Source organism: Cucurbita moschata, unplaced genomic scaffold (genome assembly GCF_002738365.1).
Source record: "Cucurbita moschata cultivar Rifu unplaced genomic scaffold, Cmos_1.0 Cmo_Scf00075, whole genome shotgun sequence".
Taxonomy (NCBI): Eukaryota; Viridiplantae; Streptophyta; class Magnoliopsida; order Cucurbitales; family Cucurbitaceae; genus Cucurbita; species Cucurbita moschata.
The window spans coordinates 222,768-240,854 of NW_019268591.1; the positions used below are offsets into that span (position 1 = coordinate 222,768).

Consider the following 18,087-nt stretch of genomic DNA (forward strand, 5'->3'; position numbering starts at 1 on the left):
TAAACTTAGCCATTGGCTAAAGAAAGCACAAATGCTTCTTTTATATATTTTTTCCATGTCTTTTTACAAATAAACATACATGGCTTTATATAGCCTCAAAATGAAACTATTAAAGGCATTTCAAGAGTTGCAACATTCATACTTAATGGCCTTAATTAACCCTTATGTAATTGTAACCTAAAGTAAATTAAAAGTCTTAAAATACAATAATGAAATACAATAACTCTAAATTGTAACCACTCAAAATTTATAACCATCAAACTTCATTCCTCTTCAATGTGGCATGAATTGCAACCTCTTTTGATAATTTTGACAACATTTTCTTCGCATCTTCATTGAACTATATTGTATGATTGATGTCTCTTGGTTCATATCAATAGTTGATTCAATATGTCACTGTTTTGGGAACTTGATAAAATAGAGAGTTGAGAACATACTTTTATGAAATGAAATTTACTCTTCTCATATAAGGAAAGTAAATAAGTAGCTCCCTTAAGAGCGGTTTTCAAGATTTGAACAATGTTTCGAGACTTGAACAATGAGGTCAATCTCTCTCATTGGCTCGAGGGGAACTTAGTTTATATTTGGATCATAAATAAATTATTCATTAGAGAATCAATGTTATTTAAGGTAAAATAGGTAATTACAGGTATAAAAAAGACTTTTGACCCAACTCTAATTACAAACAACTTGTGAAAGACTGACTTGCTTGTAATGATTATATCCATTGCTTGTAATAATTATATCCATAAATACAACTTGTCCTACCGTGCATAAGAGTTAGACTATAAATGTATAGTGGAGAGACCTATGGTTAATGGATGAAAAATAATAGATTAAATAGTTAGTTAATGAACATTATGTTATTGGAACTTATAACAGGTAGATCAGTAAGTTTTCTCTCGTAATTTAGTTTTAAAACATTTAAATGTTCAAATTCATATTTAAATAGGAGAAATATATTTATTATATTTAATACATTAAATATTAAAATAAATTATATATATTTAAAATATGAAATTTAAATTGATTAAATAAATATAATGATATTTTATTTACACATGATTTGAATGAAATACGTATATTTTAATATATTATTTTAAATATGATAGATGATAATCTCCCAAGTCATGTACACAGGATCCTATGGTTGAGTTATATGGTGATCTCTCACATTGTCTACTTAAAATTTTTTCGTTCTATCAGAGAGACTGGATAAAGCTAAATTACTGTTGTTCGTGTCATACTACAAAAGATTACGTCAAAAAAGTTCCTTATCATCGGAATACACTAAATAAAATTACCAACTACGATTTCAACCAAATTAGAGTTTTGTAGAGTGAGACTGTAAAAAAATAAAGAGTTTGTAAGGTCACCATTAATTTTTGGGGTAGTTGGCTCCAAAGTGTTAGGAGGAAACATAATTATATTCCAACTCAACTCCCTTATCTACAATTTTATAATATTCTTCAACGCTTGTTATTCAATTCAGCACAGCTCAGGAATGCTTTGCAAAGATGGTCGCCATGATCGCCGATGAGTACTCTCCGACTCATCCCCAACCTCAATCATCTGCAATAACAGCTCCGTCACTGGCAGCTCCTCCACTTCCACTTTGCTCAATAACTTCTCCAGCTCTCTCTTTGTCATCCTAATCTTGACCTCCGTCGTCGTCGTCCCTCTCGAAGCACCGTCATCGGCATTCAGCTTCCTCTTCACCGTCTCCACAACCTCCTCCTCCTCACTCATCGGCATTGTCTCTGCCAAATATTTGTTGCTTGTACAATTTCCCATGGCAACGGTATAATCTTGTAAGAAAGAAAGAGAGAAAAGGGGAAGTTATGGAGAGAGGAGAAAGATGATGTTATATATATATATATATATAAGATATTTGGATGGAATTGTGAAGGTTGTTGGCGTATATTGAATAGTCAAGCCAAAGTGTCTATTTAATTATCACGTGGAAATTATTTAAAGGGTTGACTCAAATTTATAGCCTATTGAACTCTTCAATATTATTATTAATGTGGGTGATCCAATTATGAGTAATTATTTAGACATAATGTAAGAATGAAGTTGAAAAGTATTAAAGAAAACAACATATTAGAGTTGGTAAAGTCTAAACTTGGGTACTTTGGTGGCTGCTGCGAAGACAGTGTCTGCTTTGAAACTTCACTAAACTCCAAATCTGAAGGACCCAATTTGGCCAAATGGCCGAAGTATTTAGTTGACCCTTACACGTGGAATCAAATTAAGTGGCTTTACTTCCACCTTCCATTATATATATATAGATATATATATCTCCTCTCATCTCTATCTCTATCTTCTTGTAAAAATATCAAATATTTACAAAAATTATCCCTCCTCTCATCTCTATCTTCTTTTTTCTTTTTTCTTTTTTCTTATTCTTTTTCTTTTTCTTTTAACCATTATTAGGTAGAAATGTCTAATAATTTACTTTCGGGAATGAAGGAGTTAAGAAGTTGCACCAAAGAAAAAAAAATCCAATTTTGTCAATTGACTCAAACTTACAACTTGTCAAAATTTAAACATAGACCAGGTTGATTTTGACCGGTCTTAAAAGGTAAGATCCCTAAAATTTTGCCTAGGTTCTATGTCGAATTGGAAAGAATAAAAAAATATAAGAAAATGAATGATCGTTTAGGTAAAATAGACTTGTATTGAGGGAGATATGACCAATATGATCTTAGTGTATGATCATTTGCATGCTATGATCCAAGGATCAAATCCTATTATCAATCTCAAGATCAAGATTATATTGTACAATTTTGGAGTGTGATCACATATGCACTAAAATCATATTTTTGTTCAATCTCCCTTTATATAAGTCGAGTTTAGCTAAATGAACACTTTTTTTCATTTATTGTTTTTCTTTTCGTGAAACTTTTGAAATCTATATGCTCGAAGGCAGAGCAATGAAAAAAAAATGATGAACAACATGCATAGAAAAGCCTGAGGCAGTTGTTGACGGTACTCATGTGAACTCCAAAGTTATTCGGTCTCTTGCCAATAGTCATAGTTTTTAGTGAGCTGTTTGGATATTGTTAAGGTATTAAGGATATTTAGTAATAAATTATAGTTTACCATATATATTATATTTGATATTTTATTATAAGGCAAATATCAGATATTTGCTTATTACCGTAGGTATCTTTCCATTTATTATTATTTCCATATTCTTGTAATTTATTTGATTATAAATAAGATAACTTTCATGATGAATTAGCAAACATTCACATATATATATTTGTTTGAGCTACTACTTGGCATAAATTTGTCATAATAAATATGTTTTTGCCACATCTGCAATTTAAACAAGTATAATCCGAAGATATTTATGTCACATTATAACCACTCTTCCATTAAAAAATAATGTCGTTACTACGTGTATGTCCTTACTGTTAAGTGCAAAAATTCTTTCAAACCATTTACTAAAACATTGACAATGAACTTAAATGATCTAACGTAAGGATCTAATGCACGGATCTAACGTACAGAACATGAATTTAAAAATAATTCAAACGCACGGATCTAACGTAAGGATTATAACATCAATGCAAATGTATCTATCCTGATTTTGTTTACATGGCACTCACAAATATACGGTTATTCATACATAAGTATCTTACCTTTATTTGAAAAAGAAGTAGCACATGACTTGAGTATTTAAAAATACTCTGTAAGTAGTCTGACTATTGAGGTCGAAAAAAGCAATCACATGCAATCATAGTGTGTAATCAAGGAGAGAAAATTCGGATCGAGACATATAGACCATGCAATGCAAAAAAATAAAAATAATAAAAAAAAAAAGGGAAAAAGTGTTTGGGGCCATGAAGAAGAAAAAGACAAAGTATGACCGTCCCTAGAATGAAGACAAGCTAGATTCCCCATGCGGACATCCTCTGTGGCTGTAGAATTCCTGTGCACCCCTCACCTCGGATAGCAAAGTCATTCTCCTAAAAAATAAGTAAATGAATCATCGAGTATATAATTGAAGGGAATGTACTCTTCATCCACGTAGCGGAAGCATTGGGAACCGTTTGATTTTTAATAGGAATTAAAATGTAAGCAATAAGTAGGAAAGCAATAACTCATACCTATGTAGAAATCGTAGATTACGATTCTCGATTTTAACAACGAAGCTCTTCCACAAAATCTTTCGTGCTATAACTCTAACACCAATAAATTGGCGTGTGGGAACTTTTAGAATAATAGGGAAATTCTAACCTAGATCTAGTAAAAACTATATTATTGACTCACTCAAGATTAGAGTCCTATTTATAAGGACCTTGTAAGAATATTTTGCCAAATAATATATTCCAATATCTTATCTATTAGAAAACAATATTTTATTTAAATTATATTTAAATATCACAATCTATAAAAATATATATGGAATCTCATTCCATTTTCGAATATATATTTTTATTTAATGTATCTAATAGACATTTTTCTACTCTGAACTATTCAAATTATTAATTGGACCCATTCAAATTTATTTTTTTAACTAAATTTACTTTTTAGTATTATTATGAGCTAGCACTGGACCTTTTGGACCTATCGGTTATAAGCTCCAATGACATCAAATTAATTAAGTAAACTCTTTAATTAATTAATCTTCATTCATTAACTATAGGTCGCTCTACTATAGACCTATAGTTGAACTCTTATGCACTGTAGGACAAGTTATATCCATGGGTTATCATTAAAGACAAGTTGATCCTTCACGAGTTATTCATAACTACAACTAAGTCAAATGTTACAACAAAAAAATAATAATAATAAATAAATAAAAATTATTATAAAGAACAAAAAAATTATTATTATGTAAAATAATAATAATAATAATAAATTAATAAATAGGTAAATAAAAATAATTATTCCCTCGTCTCTTTTAGTCACTCTCCCCAACAATCTCTCCTCAACCCACCTCATAGTTCCTGCAAAAATGAAACTGAAAAATGTCAGATTTGAAAAAACAGAAATACCCGTCAAATTTATAGGAGATCGGTTTGCAGAGATGTGGATTAATTAGTTTTATTTAACAATTTACCTCGTTAGAAAGATGGTCAGAATCAATAGCAGAAAAAATAGAATCGATTAAATTGGCCAACCTAATTAAAAAGGTAGCAAACAAAACTAAAGAAGAAGGGTTAAACAGATTTAACCTATCACAATTTCTTCTCTCTCCAAAAACAAACAAAAAAAAAAGGTTTAGATTTAGATTTAACCTATCACAATTTCTTCTCTCTGCAAAAACAAACAAAAAAAAAAGGTTTAGATTTAGTTTTGGTAGTGAGAGATATTTTGCTAGAAAAAGATTTTGCATGTGAAGAGGCCAATAGTTTTCCTTTTATTTTATTTAATGATATTAAAACGATTTTGCAGTAGTTTTCCTTTTATATTATTTAATGATATTAAAAGTCGTCCTCAAACACAGGATAATTAAAAGAAGGGAAATACAGTAAGAGACAGGGAGGGAAGATTGGGAATATAATTGAAATTATCTGGAAAATGTTAAAGAGTAATGAGAAAATAGAATATCTGGAAAATTTTAATGGGTATTAAATGATTTATATGAAAATAATACTATAACAAACGTATATAAAGATTTCAAGACCTAACTCAGGCAAAGACTCTAATGTTTACTGCATGAAGTATAACACATGGATCAATATAAATTAGAGAAACAATTTTGTAGAAATTCAAACTCGGAACTGATGTCATGGGCTCACATAGGTTGACTTGAAGTTCAATGGACTTTCATTAAGGATAACGACGGAATCGAACTTTCATTGAGGATATATTCGTGACAACGACTTAAGCTAACCAGGTAAGTGACCTTACTATCGGCATGGTTATTTTTTTTATGTTGACACGTGCCCTGTGGTTCTGCACGTGTCATATATATTGATATGTGTGAATTATCTGTGGATCGATATGCTTCCTATATGTTATGTTATGCTATATAATATGTGGATTGTATGATAATAATTATGGTACGATGTGCTCTAGGAGATGTTTGAGATAGGATACGAGAAGGATGCACAAAACAAAATGTAACGATAGGAGTAAGATACGTTCACAAAACGTTAAATTAGGTTACATACCGGAGTGCTATGGATAGGAGAGATTGATGAAAGAATACGGTTAGGCTATGGGTAGAAAGGGATAGGTTTGTGATAGATTGATAGAACGATGGCGTTAGGATATATTCTAGTGATGATATGACTAAGGTACGTCACGTAATGATATGTCTGTGATAGGTATAAGAACATTAAGGCTATGGTAAGTTAGAGAACGATATGACTATGAAGTGTTTACGTTATGACTTGGTTATGATATGATCCATTGTATGCTAGATTATTGTGCTTAAGTACGAAATCATGTGAACGTGAATGTATGTTATTTATGCTGCTTAATTGATGTGATATGAATGCATGTGACGATGTGTGGCCCTTGTACGATTATGGCTTGTTGTATGGGTATTGAAATGTAACTGAATGAATTGTATGACATGAAATACAGTAAATTGCATGATACATAACCCAGCTAGGAATATGTATGATATGTAACGAAATGAGAATGAGAATGACATGTAAGCATGAAAACGTGACACGAGGTTATGTTCATTAAATGATGACTGTAGGACTAGTGGGACCTCATGCATATTGTGTGATCATGCATTTGGGGGGATACCCCTATCCCATCACGAGGGTACGGACACATACATCCAAAGGGCAGGACAACGATCGTTATGCTTTGCATAGCGCTGCTGTGACGGTTTTAATTCTAACGGGTCCCGGTGGGCTCCCAGAGCATGCCCACCGGCTAGGGACAGTGGCCCAGCGGTGTGCGAACTAGCTGGTGAGCCCATACTTGCACGTATGGGCTGCGTGTAGAGTATATGGTACACGTCCACGATTACCTGTTAGGATTACATCGTAGGGAAAACGAAACGAAACGAAACGAAACGAAATGAAATGAAACAAAACGAAATGAAAGATAGGTTCCATCATTTTATTGCATGTGATTGTTGCATTTAACCCCAATAGTGGGGTCACTTACTGAGTATTTCTTTAAATACTCAGGCCATGTGCTACTACATTTTTCAGGTTAAGGCAAGGCATTCCTGTACGCTGACGACAGCATCACAACTCGAGATCATGGCACATGCATAAGCTAGTGGTATTTGTTTTCCTAGACTTAGGATAGAATAGGATGTTTTAAACTTAAACTCTTATTTATTTTATTTCGGGTCTTTTGTTGTGTCGTTTTAAAGATGTTTTCGAAACACGTAAGTCCATGGGTGTTTTTTAAGTTAAAGGTTATGTTTTATGGAATTTAAATGAAGTCTTCCGCATTCAATGTTTATGGTATGTATACAGTAGCGACCTTAAATTAAATTGAAAATTTCGGATCGTTACATCAAAAGTCCATTTTACCCCCGTAATTACATCTTGTACATTAAGTACCACTGATTCTCTAATAAACAATTTGTTTATGATCCAATCATAAACTGAGTCCCTCTCGGGCTAGTGAGAGGGTGGGACCCCATTGTTTAAGTCTCGAAATCAGCACTTAAGAGAATAACTCAGCTACTTACTATAACTGTAACGACCCTAAATTTCCACATATCTAGAGTCGCCACTAACGTCTCGTGCTCATCTCTAATGCAGAATAAAAAACTAAGCATGCTCATCTTTATTAGCGGAAAAATTTTAAATTTCAGGATACATTAAAACATTGGAAAACACTGCCGGACTTACGTGTTTCAAGCATCGTGCTGGAGTTCAAAAAGATAAAATAAAACGATTACAAATTAATTAATCTAAGTGAATGAAATGCGAACGCCCTATCCTAACCAAGACTAGGAATTAAATATGCAACTATTCTATGCACGCGCCACAGTCTCTGATCACGATGCCACCGTCAACCGTACATGGGCGCCTTGCCTTTACCTGAAAAAAAACAATATGGCACACGGCCTGAGTATTTCGAAGAAATACTCAGTAAGTGACCCCACTATAGGGGTCATGCTAATGCCAACACATGCAATCATGAGTAGGGACCTATCTCTAATCATCTTAGGGGTGGCCTCCAGTCTCGGACAAATTGGATGTGTAGTACTTCCCTACACACGACTCACACGTGCGAATGTGAGTCCCCAGGGCGCTCGCACACCCCCTGGACCCTCTGGTCAAGTAATCTGTAGCGACGTCCGGAGGTCAGCGAAACCCCATAGTGTCATGCGCCTCATGAACACCCTCATCTGTGTGCTTTCGCACCTGTGCGCATTCGCGCTCATCGTAAGGTGCGCGTCCGCAACCATCATCTCTAGGGGAAGTAGCCCTATGCTTATGAACATACAAAATGCATGAGGTCCCTCTAAATCGTAATGTCTCTTCTGACACAACCCTCTAGTCTCATCTCTTTGTTACTCTAGGTAACGCATACTCGTGGATATTTATATTACTATCATTTTCATGCTCATAGGGTTGTGTCCTACGTCGATCTAACGACATGATGCAATATGGCACTCATCATCATCTAGCATGCTCAATATGGAAAACATCATCATATTAAGGTAAAAATCATGCAATCATCACGCTCATCGTAATGCCACAACGTGCGTCAAACATATCAAGCGTCACTCAACAAAATATGTATATACTGGCACATAACATAAAGCATCATACAATTTATTTAGCCTGTCCTATAGTAAGGCCACTTACTTGGTTGGCCTTGGCCGAAGTACTCCCTAAATCGCTAAACGTAAGCTCCCGTTCCGTGAGAGCTGCTCCCTACGTCCCCAGGGTTTGTTTCCTATCACATCGTCCACCACTTTCCGTTAGTACTTCACAGTTAATTTACCTAAAATTTAATAAATGTTAAATACAACTCTAAAACGGCCTCGGATACCTTAATCGGGGCCGAAAATAGATTCGGGAGGGTCGAAACAGTGGAAACCGGGCTGAAAACAGGTGAGCCGAGCCGAACAGCCGCTGGAGCCGCCGGAGCGTCGCCAGAGGGAGCCCGAGCCGTTTGCGCCGAGCCGTTTGCGCCGAGCCGAGCCGAGGGACTGCCTGCGCCGCTTTGTGACACGTGGCAGTAGCAGAGGAAGCCACGTCGGGCGACAGTGTCGGGTCGAAGCGCGGGTCGCAGCCTAGTTCGGGTCGTGGTTCAGGTCGTGGGCTGTGGAAGGCTACTAGGCCAAGACTAGTCGTTGGGCCTTGGCTTACTGGGCTGGGCCGCAGGAGTTTGGTTTGCAGGCCGGCTCAATTGGACCGTGGGTCTGGTCTGGGTTGGTTCAACTGAACTGTAGCTTCTGGGCCAGTTTGAGGTTTGGGCCGCTGTAGTTGGGCTGGGCCGAAGGCAGAGGCCAAGGGAGGAACGGGCTGGCTCTCCCAGGTTTTGGGTTCGGGTTGACCCGGATCCGTGGATCTCGTCTTCCTTACCCGACTTCGGCCGATTTTCCGGCGAGCTTTCTCTCTCTTTCCCGCTGCGTTTTCGTTGCCGATTTCGGTCCTCTTCCTTCCCCTTTCCTCTTTGTTCGTCGTCCTTCTTTCTTTTCTAGGAGTTTTGCGGCCTAAAAGCTCCTAAAAGCCATAGATCTAAGAATCGATTAAGAAACCTAATTTTTCCGACCTCGGTTACCGACGACGACGCTTACGAAATAACACAAAATGCACCTTGAGTTATTGTGCTTTCGTTAGGGATCCCTCTTATGGTGGTAACAGGTCGTTTGGTGTTGGTTTGAGGGTGGTTTAAGGGCTCGTCGGAGAAACTGGACACTCGCCGACGTTTGTCCAAAATCTCTCTCTCTCTCTCAAAAATTTCTCTCTTTTCTCCCTTTGCAGGTGTTCTGAAACTTACAGGGTGTTGTGGGCTGAGGGTGGGCGTGCTGTGGCCGTCGTTTCACATGGGTTCCGCGAATCTCGGCGGTCGCCGGAAAACTCGCGGGTTTTCCGGCGAATGAGTTTTTTTTTTTTTTTACTTTATTTTATTTATTCTTATTATATGTATATATATATATATTTTTTTTTTCTTTCTTTCCCGGGTCGTTACAATAACGACCCTTAATTTCCACATATCTAGAGTCGCCACTATCATCTCATTCTCATCTCTAATGCAGAATAAAAATCTATGAACGTTCATCTTTATTATCGGAAAAATTTAAAACTTTTGAATACATTTAAACATTGGAAAACACTGCCGAACTTACGTGTTTCAAACATCGTGCTGGAGTTCAAAAAGATAAAATAAAACGATTACAAATTAATTAATATAAATAAATGAAATGCAAACGCCCTATTCTAACCAAGACTAGAAATTAAATATGCAACTATCCTATGCACGCGCCACAGTCTCTGATCACGATGCCACCGTCAACCGTACATGGGAGTCTTGCCTTTACCTGAAAAAAAACAATATGGCACACGGCCTGAGTAGAAGAAATACTCAGTAAGTGACCCCACTATAGGGACCATGCTAATGCAAACACATGCAATCATGAATAGGGACTTATCTCTTATCATCTTAGGGGTGGCCTCGAGTCTCGGACAAATTGGATGTGTAGTACTTCCCTACACACAACTCACACGTGCGAGTGTGAGTCCCCAGGGCGCTCGCACACCCCTTGGACCCTCTGGTCAAGCTAATCTGTAGCGACGTTTGGAGGTCAGCGGAACCCCATAGTGTCATACGCCTCATGAACACCCTCATCTATGTGCTTTCGCACCTGTGCGCATTCGCGCTCATCGTAAGGTGCGCGTCCGCACTCATCATCTCTAGGGTAAGTAGCCCTATGCTTATGAACATACAAAATGCATGAGGTCCCTCTAAATCCATCGTAATGTCTCTTCTGACACAACCCTCTAGTCTCATCTCTTTGTTACTCTAGGTAACGCATACTCGTGGATATTTATATTAATATCGGTTTCATGCTCTTAGGGTTGTGTCCTACGTCGATCTAGCGACATGATGCAATATGGCACTCATCATCATCTAGCATGCTCAATATGGAAAACATCATCATATTAAGGTAGAAATCATGCAATCATCATGCTCATCATAATGCCACAACGTGCGTCAAACATATCAAGTGTCACTCAACAAAATATGTATATACTGGCACATAACATCAAGCATCATACAATTTATTTAGCCTATCCTATAGCAGGGCCACTTACTTGGTTGGCCTTGGCCGAAGTACTCCCTAAATAGCTAAACGTAAGCTCCGTTCCGTGAGAGCTGCTTCCTACGTCCGCGGGGTTTGTTTCCTATCACACCGTCCACCACTTTCCGTTAGTATTTCACAATTAATTTACCTATAATTTAATAAATGTGAAATACGGCTTTGAAACGGCCTAGGATACCTTGATCGGGGGCGAAAACAGATTCGGGAGGGTCGAAACAGTGGAAATCGGGCTGAAAACAGGTGAGCCGAGCTAAACAGCCGCTAGAGCCGCTGGAGGAGCCGCCGGAGCATCACCGGAGGGAGCCCGAGCCGTTTGCACCGAGCCGAGCCGAGGGACTGCCTGCGCCGCTGTGTGACACGTGGCAGCAGCAGAGAAAGCCACGTCGGGCGGTAGTGTCGGGTGGAAGCGTGGGTCGCAGTCCGGTTCGGGTCGTGGTTCGGGTCGCGGGCTGTGGAAGGCTACTGGGCCAAGACTAATCGTTGGGCCTCGGCTTACTGGGCTGGGCCGCAAGTGTTTGGTTTGCAGGCCGGCTCAATTGGACCGTGGGTCTAGTCTGGGTTGGTTCAACTGAACCGTAGCTTCTGGGCTGGTTTGAGCTTTGGGCCGCTGTAGTTGGGAAGGGGAAGGAAGTCCCCAAAATGGTAGGCATATTAAAACAGCTACAAAAGTTATTCTCACCCATGCAAATCAAAAGATAAATCCTCATAGACAGGAGTTCAGAACTCACTCATGATTAAGATCGAGTCGCACATGATCATCCTATGAAATATTAATCTTCTTAATTAACGAATTTATAAATAGAGATTAAATATTTCGTTGTCCACTCTTATACAAACTCATTGTATAGGATACCTCCACTCACATGTCTCCACATGAATGATTTGGATCAAATCATTTGTAACAATTACAAAGCAGATCGTATCAATAGTGTTACCAGGATAAGACACTCAACCTTATTGATATGAACCAAGAGACATCAATCATACAATATACTTCAATGAAGATGTGAAGAAAATATTGTTGAAATTATCAAAAGATATTTCAATTCATGCCACATTGAAGAAGAATCAAGTTTCATGTTATAAATTTTGGTGGATTGCAATTTAGAGTTATTGTATTTTATTAATGTATTTTAAGGATTTTAATTTACTCTAGGTTACAATTACATTATGGTTAATTATTGGCATTAAATATGAATGTTACAACTCTTGGAATGCCTTTAATAGTTTCATTTTGAGACTATACAAAGCCAGTATATTGTATTTGTAAGTAGACTTGGAAAATATAGTAAAAGATGTATTTGTGCTTTTCTTTAGCCAATGGCTAAGTTCTTTGCAATTCTATGTAGTTTAGGTTGCATGTAGAATCATTGAAACTCGACATGATCAACATTGCTTGTGGAGTGGTTCGAATCTCAATCAAGTGTTCTTGTCTTGAGATATTTGATCAACAAGAATCATTCAAGCTAGACATGATCGATCTTACTTGTGGAGTGATTCGAATCTCAAACAATATTCTTGCCTTGAGATATTCGATCAACAAGGTAATCTGAATCTTACTCCCCTTGTAGTGATTTCCACATATCACTTATCCATATACTATAGACATTTTTTGTTATTACTCGAACATTGTAACGACCCAAAATTTTCTACTTAATTTAAGATCGCTACTATATACATACCATAAACATTGAATGCGGAAGACTTCATTTAAATTCCATAAAACATAACCTTTAACTTAAAACACAGCCATGAACTTACGTGTTTCGAAAACATCTTTAAAACGACACAACAAAAGACTCGAAATAAAATAAATAAGCGTTTAAGTTTAAAACATCCTATTCTATCCTAAGTCTAAGAATAAATACCACTATCCTATGCATGTGCCATGATCTCAAGTTGCGATGTCGTCGTCAACCATACAGGAATGCCTTGCCTTAACCTGAAAAATGTAGTAGCACATGGCTTGAGTATTTAAAGAAATACTCAGTAAGTGACCCCACTATTGGGGTTAAATGCAACAATCACATGCAATAAAATGATGGGACCTATCTTTCGTTTCGTTTCGTTTTCCCTACAGTGTAATTCTAACAGGTAATCGTGGACGTGTACCATATACTCTACACGCAGCCCATACGTGCGAGTATGGGCTCACCAGCTAGTTCGCACACCGCTGGGCCACTATCCCTAGCTGGTGGGCATGCTCTGGGGGCCCACCGGGACCCGTTAAAACTAAAACTGTCACGGCAGCGCTATGCAGGGCATAACGATCGTTGTCCTGCCATTTGGATGTATGCGTCCGTACCCTCGTGATGGGATAGGGGTATCCCCCCAAATGCATGATCACACAATATGCATGAGGTCCCACTAGTCCTACAGTCATCATTTAATGAACATAACCCCGTGTCACGTTTTCATGCTTACATGTCATTCTCATTCTCATTTCGTTACATATCATACATATTCCTAGCGGGGTTATGTATCATGCAATTTACCGTATTTCATGTCATACAATTTATTTAGTTACATTCCAATACTCATACAACAAGCCATAATCGTACAAGGGCCACACATCGTCACATGCATTCATATCAATGTAAATGACATATAGGAAGCATATCGATCCACAGACAATTCACACATATCAATGTAAATGACACGTGCAGAACCACAGGACATGTGTCAACATCAAATATAACCATGCCGATAGTAAGGTCACTTACCTGGCCAGCTTAAGTCGTTTCACGAATATATCTTTAATTAAAGTTCGATTCCGTCCTTTGAAATCCGAGTCAACCTATATGAGCCCATGACATTAGTTTCATGTTTGAACTCTACAACATTATTTCTCTAATTTACATTGGTCCATTGTTAAAAGCTTGAAATGTTATATATCTATAATTATATTTTTATTAAAAATCTTATTTTTCATACTGTTGTATAAGAAGGTAGATACAACTTTTTCAAGTTATTCTCAGTTTTGCTATTCTCTGTAAACTCTCCGTATTTACCCTCTGTGTTTACCTTTTTCCCCCTATATTTAGTTTGTGGTTTTTAATTCCCTCATCTTCCTTTTTTCCCTCATCTTCCTTTTTCTTTTTTTTTATCTGTTTTCTTTTAATTCTGTTGTCATGCCTTCCAAATTTCCAGTGATCCCTGTTTTTAAATCTTTCCTTATCTCAGTGTTTCCTATTCAAAAGTTTTTTAGGCCCTTCTATCTTTAATCTATTCACTGGGCTGATAAAAAAATTTAATCTAACATTACTAATATGACGTGATTGATTAGAATCATTGACATTTAGTTTCTAACTCAGATCATTGTAATAATTCAATGAAGATCTAGTTGTGATTTCTAAAAAATAAGATAAAAGAAAATAAAGATTTAATATATACCTCGTTGATCAGATCTATCTTCAAGTAAATCTCTGGTTAATCGGCAAAGGTCATTCTCATTTTTTTTCTAAGTAAATCTTACGATTATTGATTTTCTGTTTCTTTTTTTTTTGCAGTTACTTGCTGGCATAAGTATAGGTTGAGGAGAGATAATTGTGGAAATGGATGAGAGATTAGTGGAGGGAAGTGGGGAAAGGTTTTTTTTTTTTATAATTTTTTTATTAATTAATTAATTTTTATTATTATTATTATAATTTTAAGTATTTTTATAATTACTTTTATTAGTTTATTTCTTTATTTATTTTTGAGCTATTACAAACATGATCCTCCTATATGTCAACTACATACTGTTCAAGTTTACCATAATAATCTTGGATCTTATAGGATTATTGGATAATGTTTCACACAATAATAAATTACTTAATTCATGAATGAGAAAATGTTCAATTACAAAAAACCATGAACTTTAGGGCACAAATTCCAACAATAATCATACTCAATAAGTAACCTACTTATACGCTCTTATCGCAAACTTATGTTAATGGGTCAACACGAACTTAATTCTTCTAACTCTAGGGACAACCCTTACTTCTTTAAGACTTGAGTTACGGTCTTAGCCTATGGGACGAGAGTCGGTGTCCTAGATGAGGCACTACCTCAAAAATGTAAAATAATTTATCTCTTTGTAAGGACATCTTGATATATGTTAGCCTGTTTCGTTCTTCCATGCAAGGTTAGCTAGTGAACCCTATCTTGTCACCTAATTAAGGCTACCACTGTATCTAACTCCCTTTCTCAGGATAGATGTGCTTCGTAGGGTAGTTTTACTATTCTGTCAGTCACACATCCCTAACCGACATAAGCCTAGCTCAACAGTACTGGTATCATAGTGGAAAAAAATATGGAAATCTCTGTTTGCACCTTACAAACCGCTGAGGCTACATGCTAACTAGTCTTTCAAAGTTTGTCGTGGTGGTTCTCTAGGTCCTTAGGACGACATGACAGCCTAGCCATGGACTCTCAACTCCAACTTTCTCTGGTTGGACTTCTTGAGCCTTTTCTCTACTTTGAGTGCATTGGGTTTGGTCCCGCTGATCGTCGCTCATGATTCTGTAGTGCTCTATCTAATGGAGGCGTCCTCTCCTATGGCGTCGTCTACCTAACTGAGTCTTGCACCATGGACTAATTATTACCTGCTTTTAGATTCTACAAGGAAAATCACACAGTCACACACCAAGAGCTAATTTATACTAAGGCATACAAACAGTCATACATGTTCAACAGGGTGATAACATCCATCAAATATTTGGAGCACATATCACAAGTTTTCGTCCTTCTCATATAAACAAACCATGAAAAATAGAAGTAAGCATTCCTCAATATATCACAGGAGCAGATTTAAAGTATTTAAATCATGTGTGGCTATGCTCGTGTCTATCTAGTAAATTTATCTCAGTACACACAATATCTAGACGTCTAGGGTCGCCTCTAGTATCATGCATGCATTTCCAAAGCGATCCATAAAAGTATAACTTAACCTAGAATTCTTATGGTAACTTACTTGGTTGACGAGTGCCTTCTCGAGAGTTTAACTGCTAGTGGGAGGCCCCAAATTATCTGACACTCTACGGAGAAACCTAATTTCGAAAAAATAAAAAAAATAAAGGTTATTATTTAAATGGAGAAAAAAAAAAGTAAATGAAAGTCAAACCAAGAACTTGCTCGACCCACATGCGGTTGCAGTTGGTTAAGAGCGCAAGGCAGGCGGTCAATTTCAGTGTTCATTTCCTAGCGGGCGTGAGGTTTGCCTTCAAATTTCCAAGTGACGACACGTGGTGCGCTTTGGTAGGCTTCCAATTTGGGTATTGGATCAGGTCACGTGTGAGTTGGTAGAATGGTTTCTGGGTCGGGTCAGGTCAGGTCTAAATAGCGTGTACCACAAACTGCAAGACGCATTGCTCCAACCGACTACCGACACGTTTCACTCCGCCATTCGCATGCGTTCTCCTCCCCTCCAGTCGTTGCATGTCACCTGGTTGCTTGCCCTCCGTGTGTGTGTTTTTTTTTTTTTTCCATAATCCCATGAGAGTTCATTCCAACATATTTTCTTTGTAATTTCATAATTTCTTGAATAGTTCTCTGGAGCTGTTTACGTCGGATATTCGTTGGAAGTAGTAACCATCACAGCAGCATTATGTTAAGTATAATGATCGTTTTCCTGCTTGGTCATCGCAGCATTATGATAACCATAATGATCATTTTCTGCCTTGTAACATACTTGTCCGTACTATCATAAAGGGGTATCCCCCAATGCATGAGCACATAATAATGCATAATAATGCATGAGGTCCCAAATTTTTTCCATTTTCATTATCATTCAATACAACTCCGCTAGCATTTCGTACATATCATATCCTTTTTAATATCATTTCACATATCATTTATCATATCTTTCATGCATACATCGGGGTTTATTTCATGCTAGTTCGTTGTTTTGCATGTCAATCATATCATATCATAAAATCATTTAAATTACATAAATATATCATATCATAACATTTCATGCTTTCAGATATAAAAAGTTTCATCTTATACATTTCAACATATTGCATCACAATATACCATATCATAAACATGTCAATTTATCACATATCCATATCATAACATATTTCATATCATATCACAAAATATATATATATATATATCCGCCATTCACATGTCATATCATAATTATATCATATCGTAAATACTTTGTGGTCATATTGTTCCCTAACTTATCATAGTTTTAACATTTTTATACCTATCACAGTCATATTGTTACATAAACGTACCTTAGTCGTAGCGTTGCAGAAACGTATCTTAACCCTATCGTTCTATCAATCTATCATAATCTTATCTCTTTCTACCCATAACTTAACCATGTTCTTTTATCAATTGATCGTGACCATATCGTTTTTATCAATCTCTCATATCCATAGCACTTCAATACGTAACCTAACCTCAACGTTTCATGAACATATCTTACTCCTATCATTATATTACATTTAGTGCATTCTTCTCGTATCTTATCTCAAACATATCATTGAACACATCGTACCATAAGTATTATCATACAATTCACATATTATAACATATAAATATCATATCATAAGCATATCAATCCATAAACAATTCAGACATATCAATATATATGACATGTCCAGAACTACGGGACACGTGTCAACATCAAATATAACCATGCCGATAGTAAGGTCACTTACCTGATTAGCATACGTTGTTGTCACGAATTTATCCTTAATGAAAGTTCGATTTTGCCCATTGAAATCCAAGTCAAATTATGTGAGCCTATGACAATAGTTCAAGTTTGTTCTTCTACGAAATTGCTTCTCTAATTTACATTAGTTCAGTCTTATAATAACTCATTCTATAGGATACCTCCACTCACATGTCTCTACATGAACGATTTGAATCAA

The 18,087-nt window shown here is 36.6% G+C and overlaps 1 protein-coding gene across 1 annotated transcript; it reads right to left on the reverse strand.

Moving 5' to 3' along the window:
* Positions 1–1,128: 1,128 nt before the first annotated feature.
* LOC111438472 lies at positions 1,129–1,833 on the reverse strand. The gene has a single exon (XM_023076384.1). It carries the CDS (start codon positions 1,792–1,794, stop codon positions 1,489–1,491), a length of 306 nt encoding a protein of 101 aa, XP_022932152.1. The 5' UTR covers positions 1,795–1,833; the 3' UTR covers positions 1,129–1,488.
* Between the last annotated feature and the right edge of the window lie 16,254 nt (positions 1,834–18,087).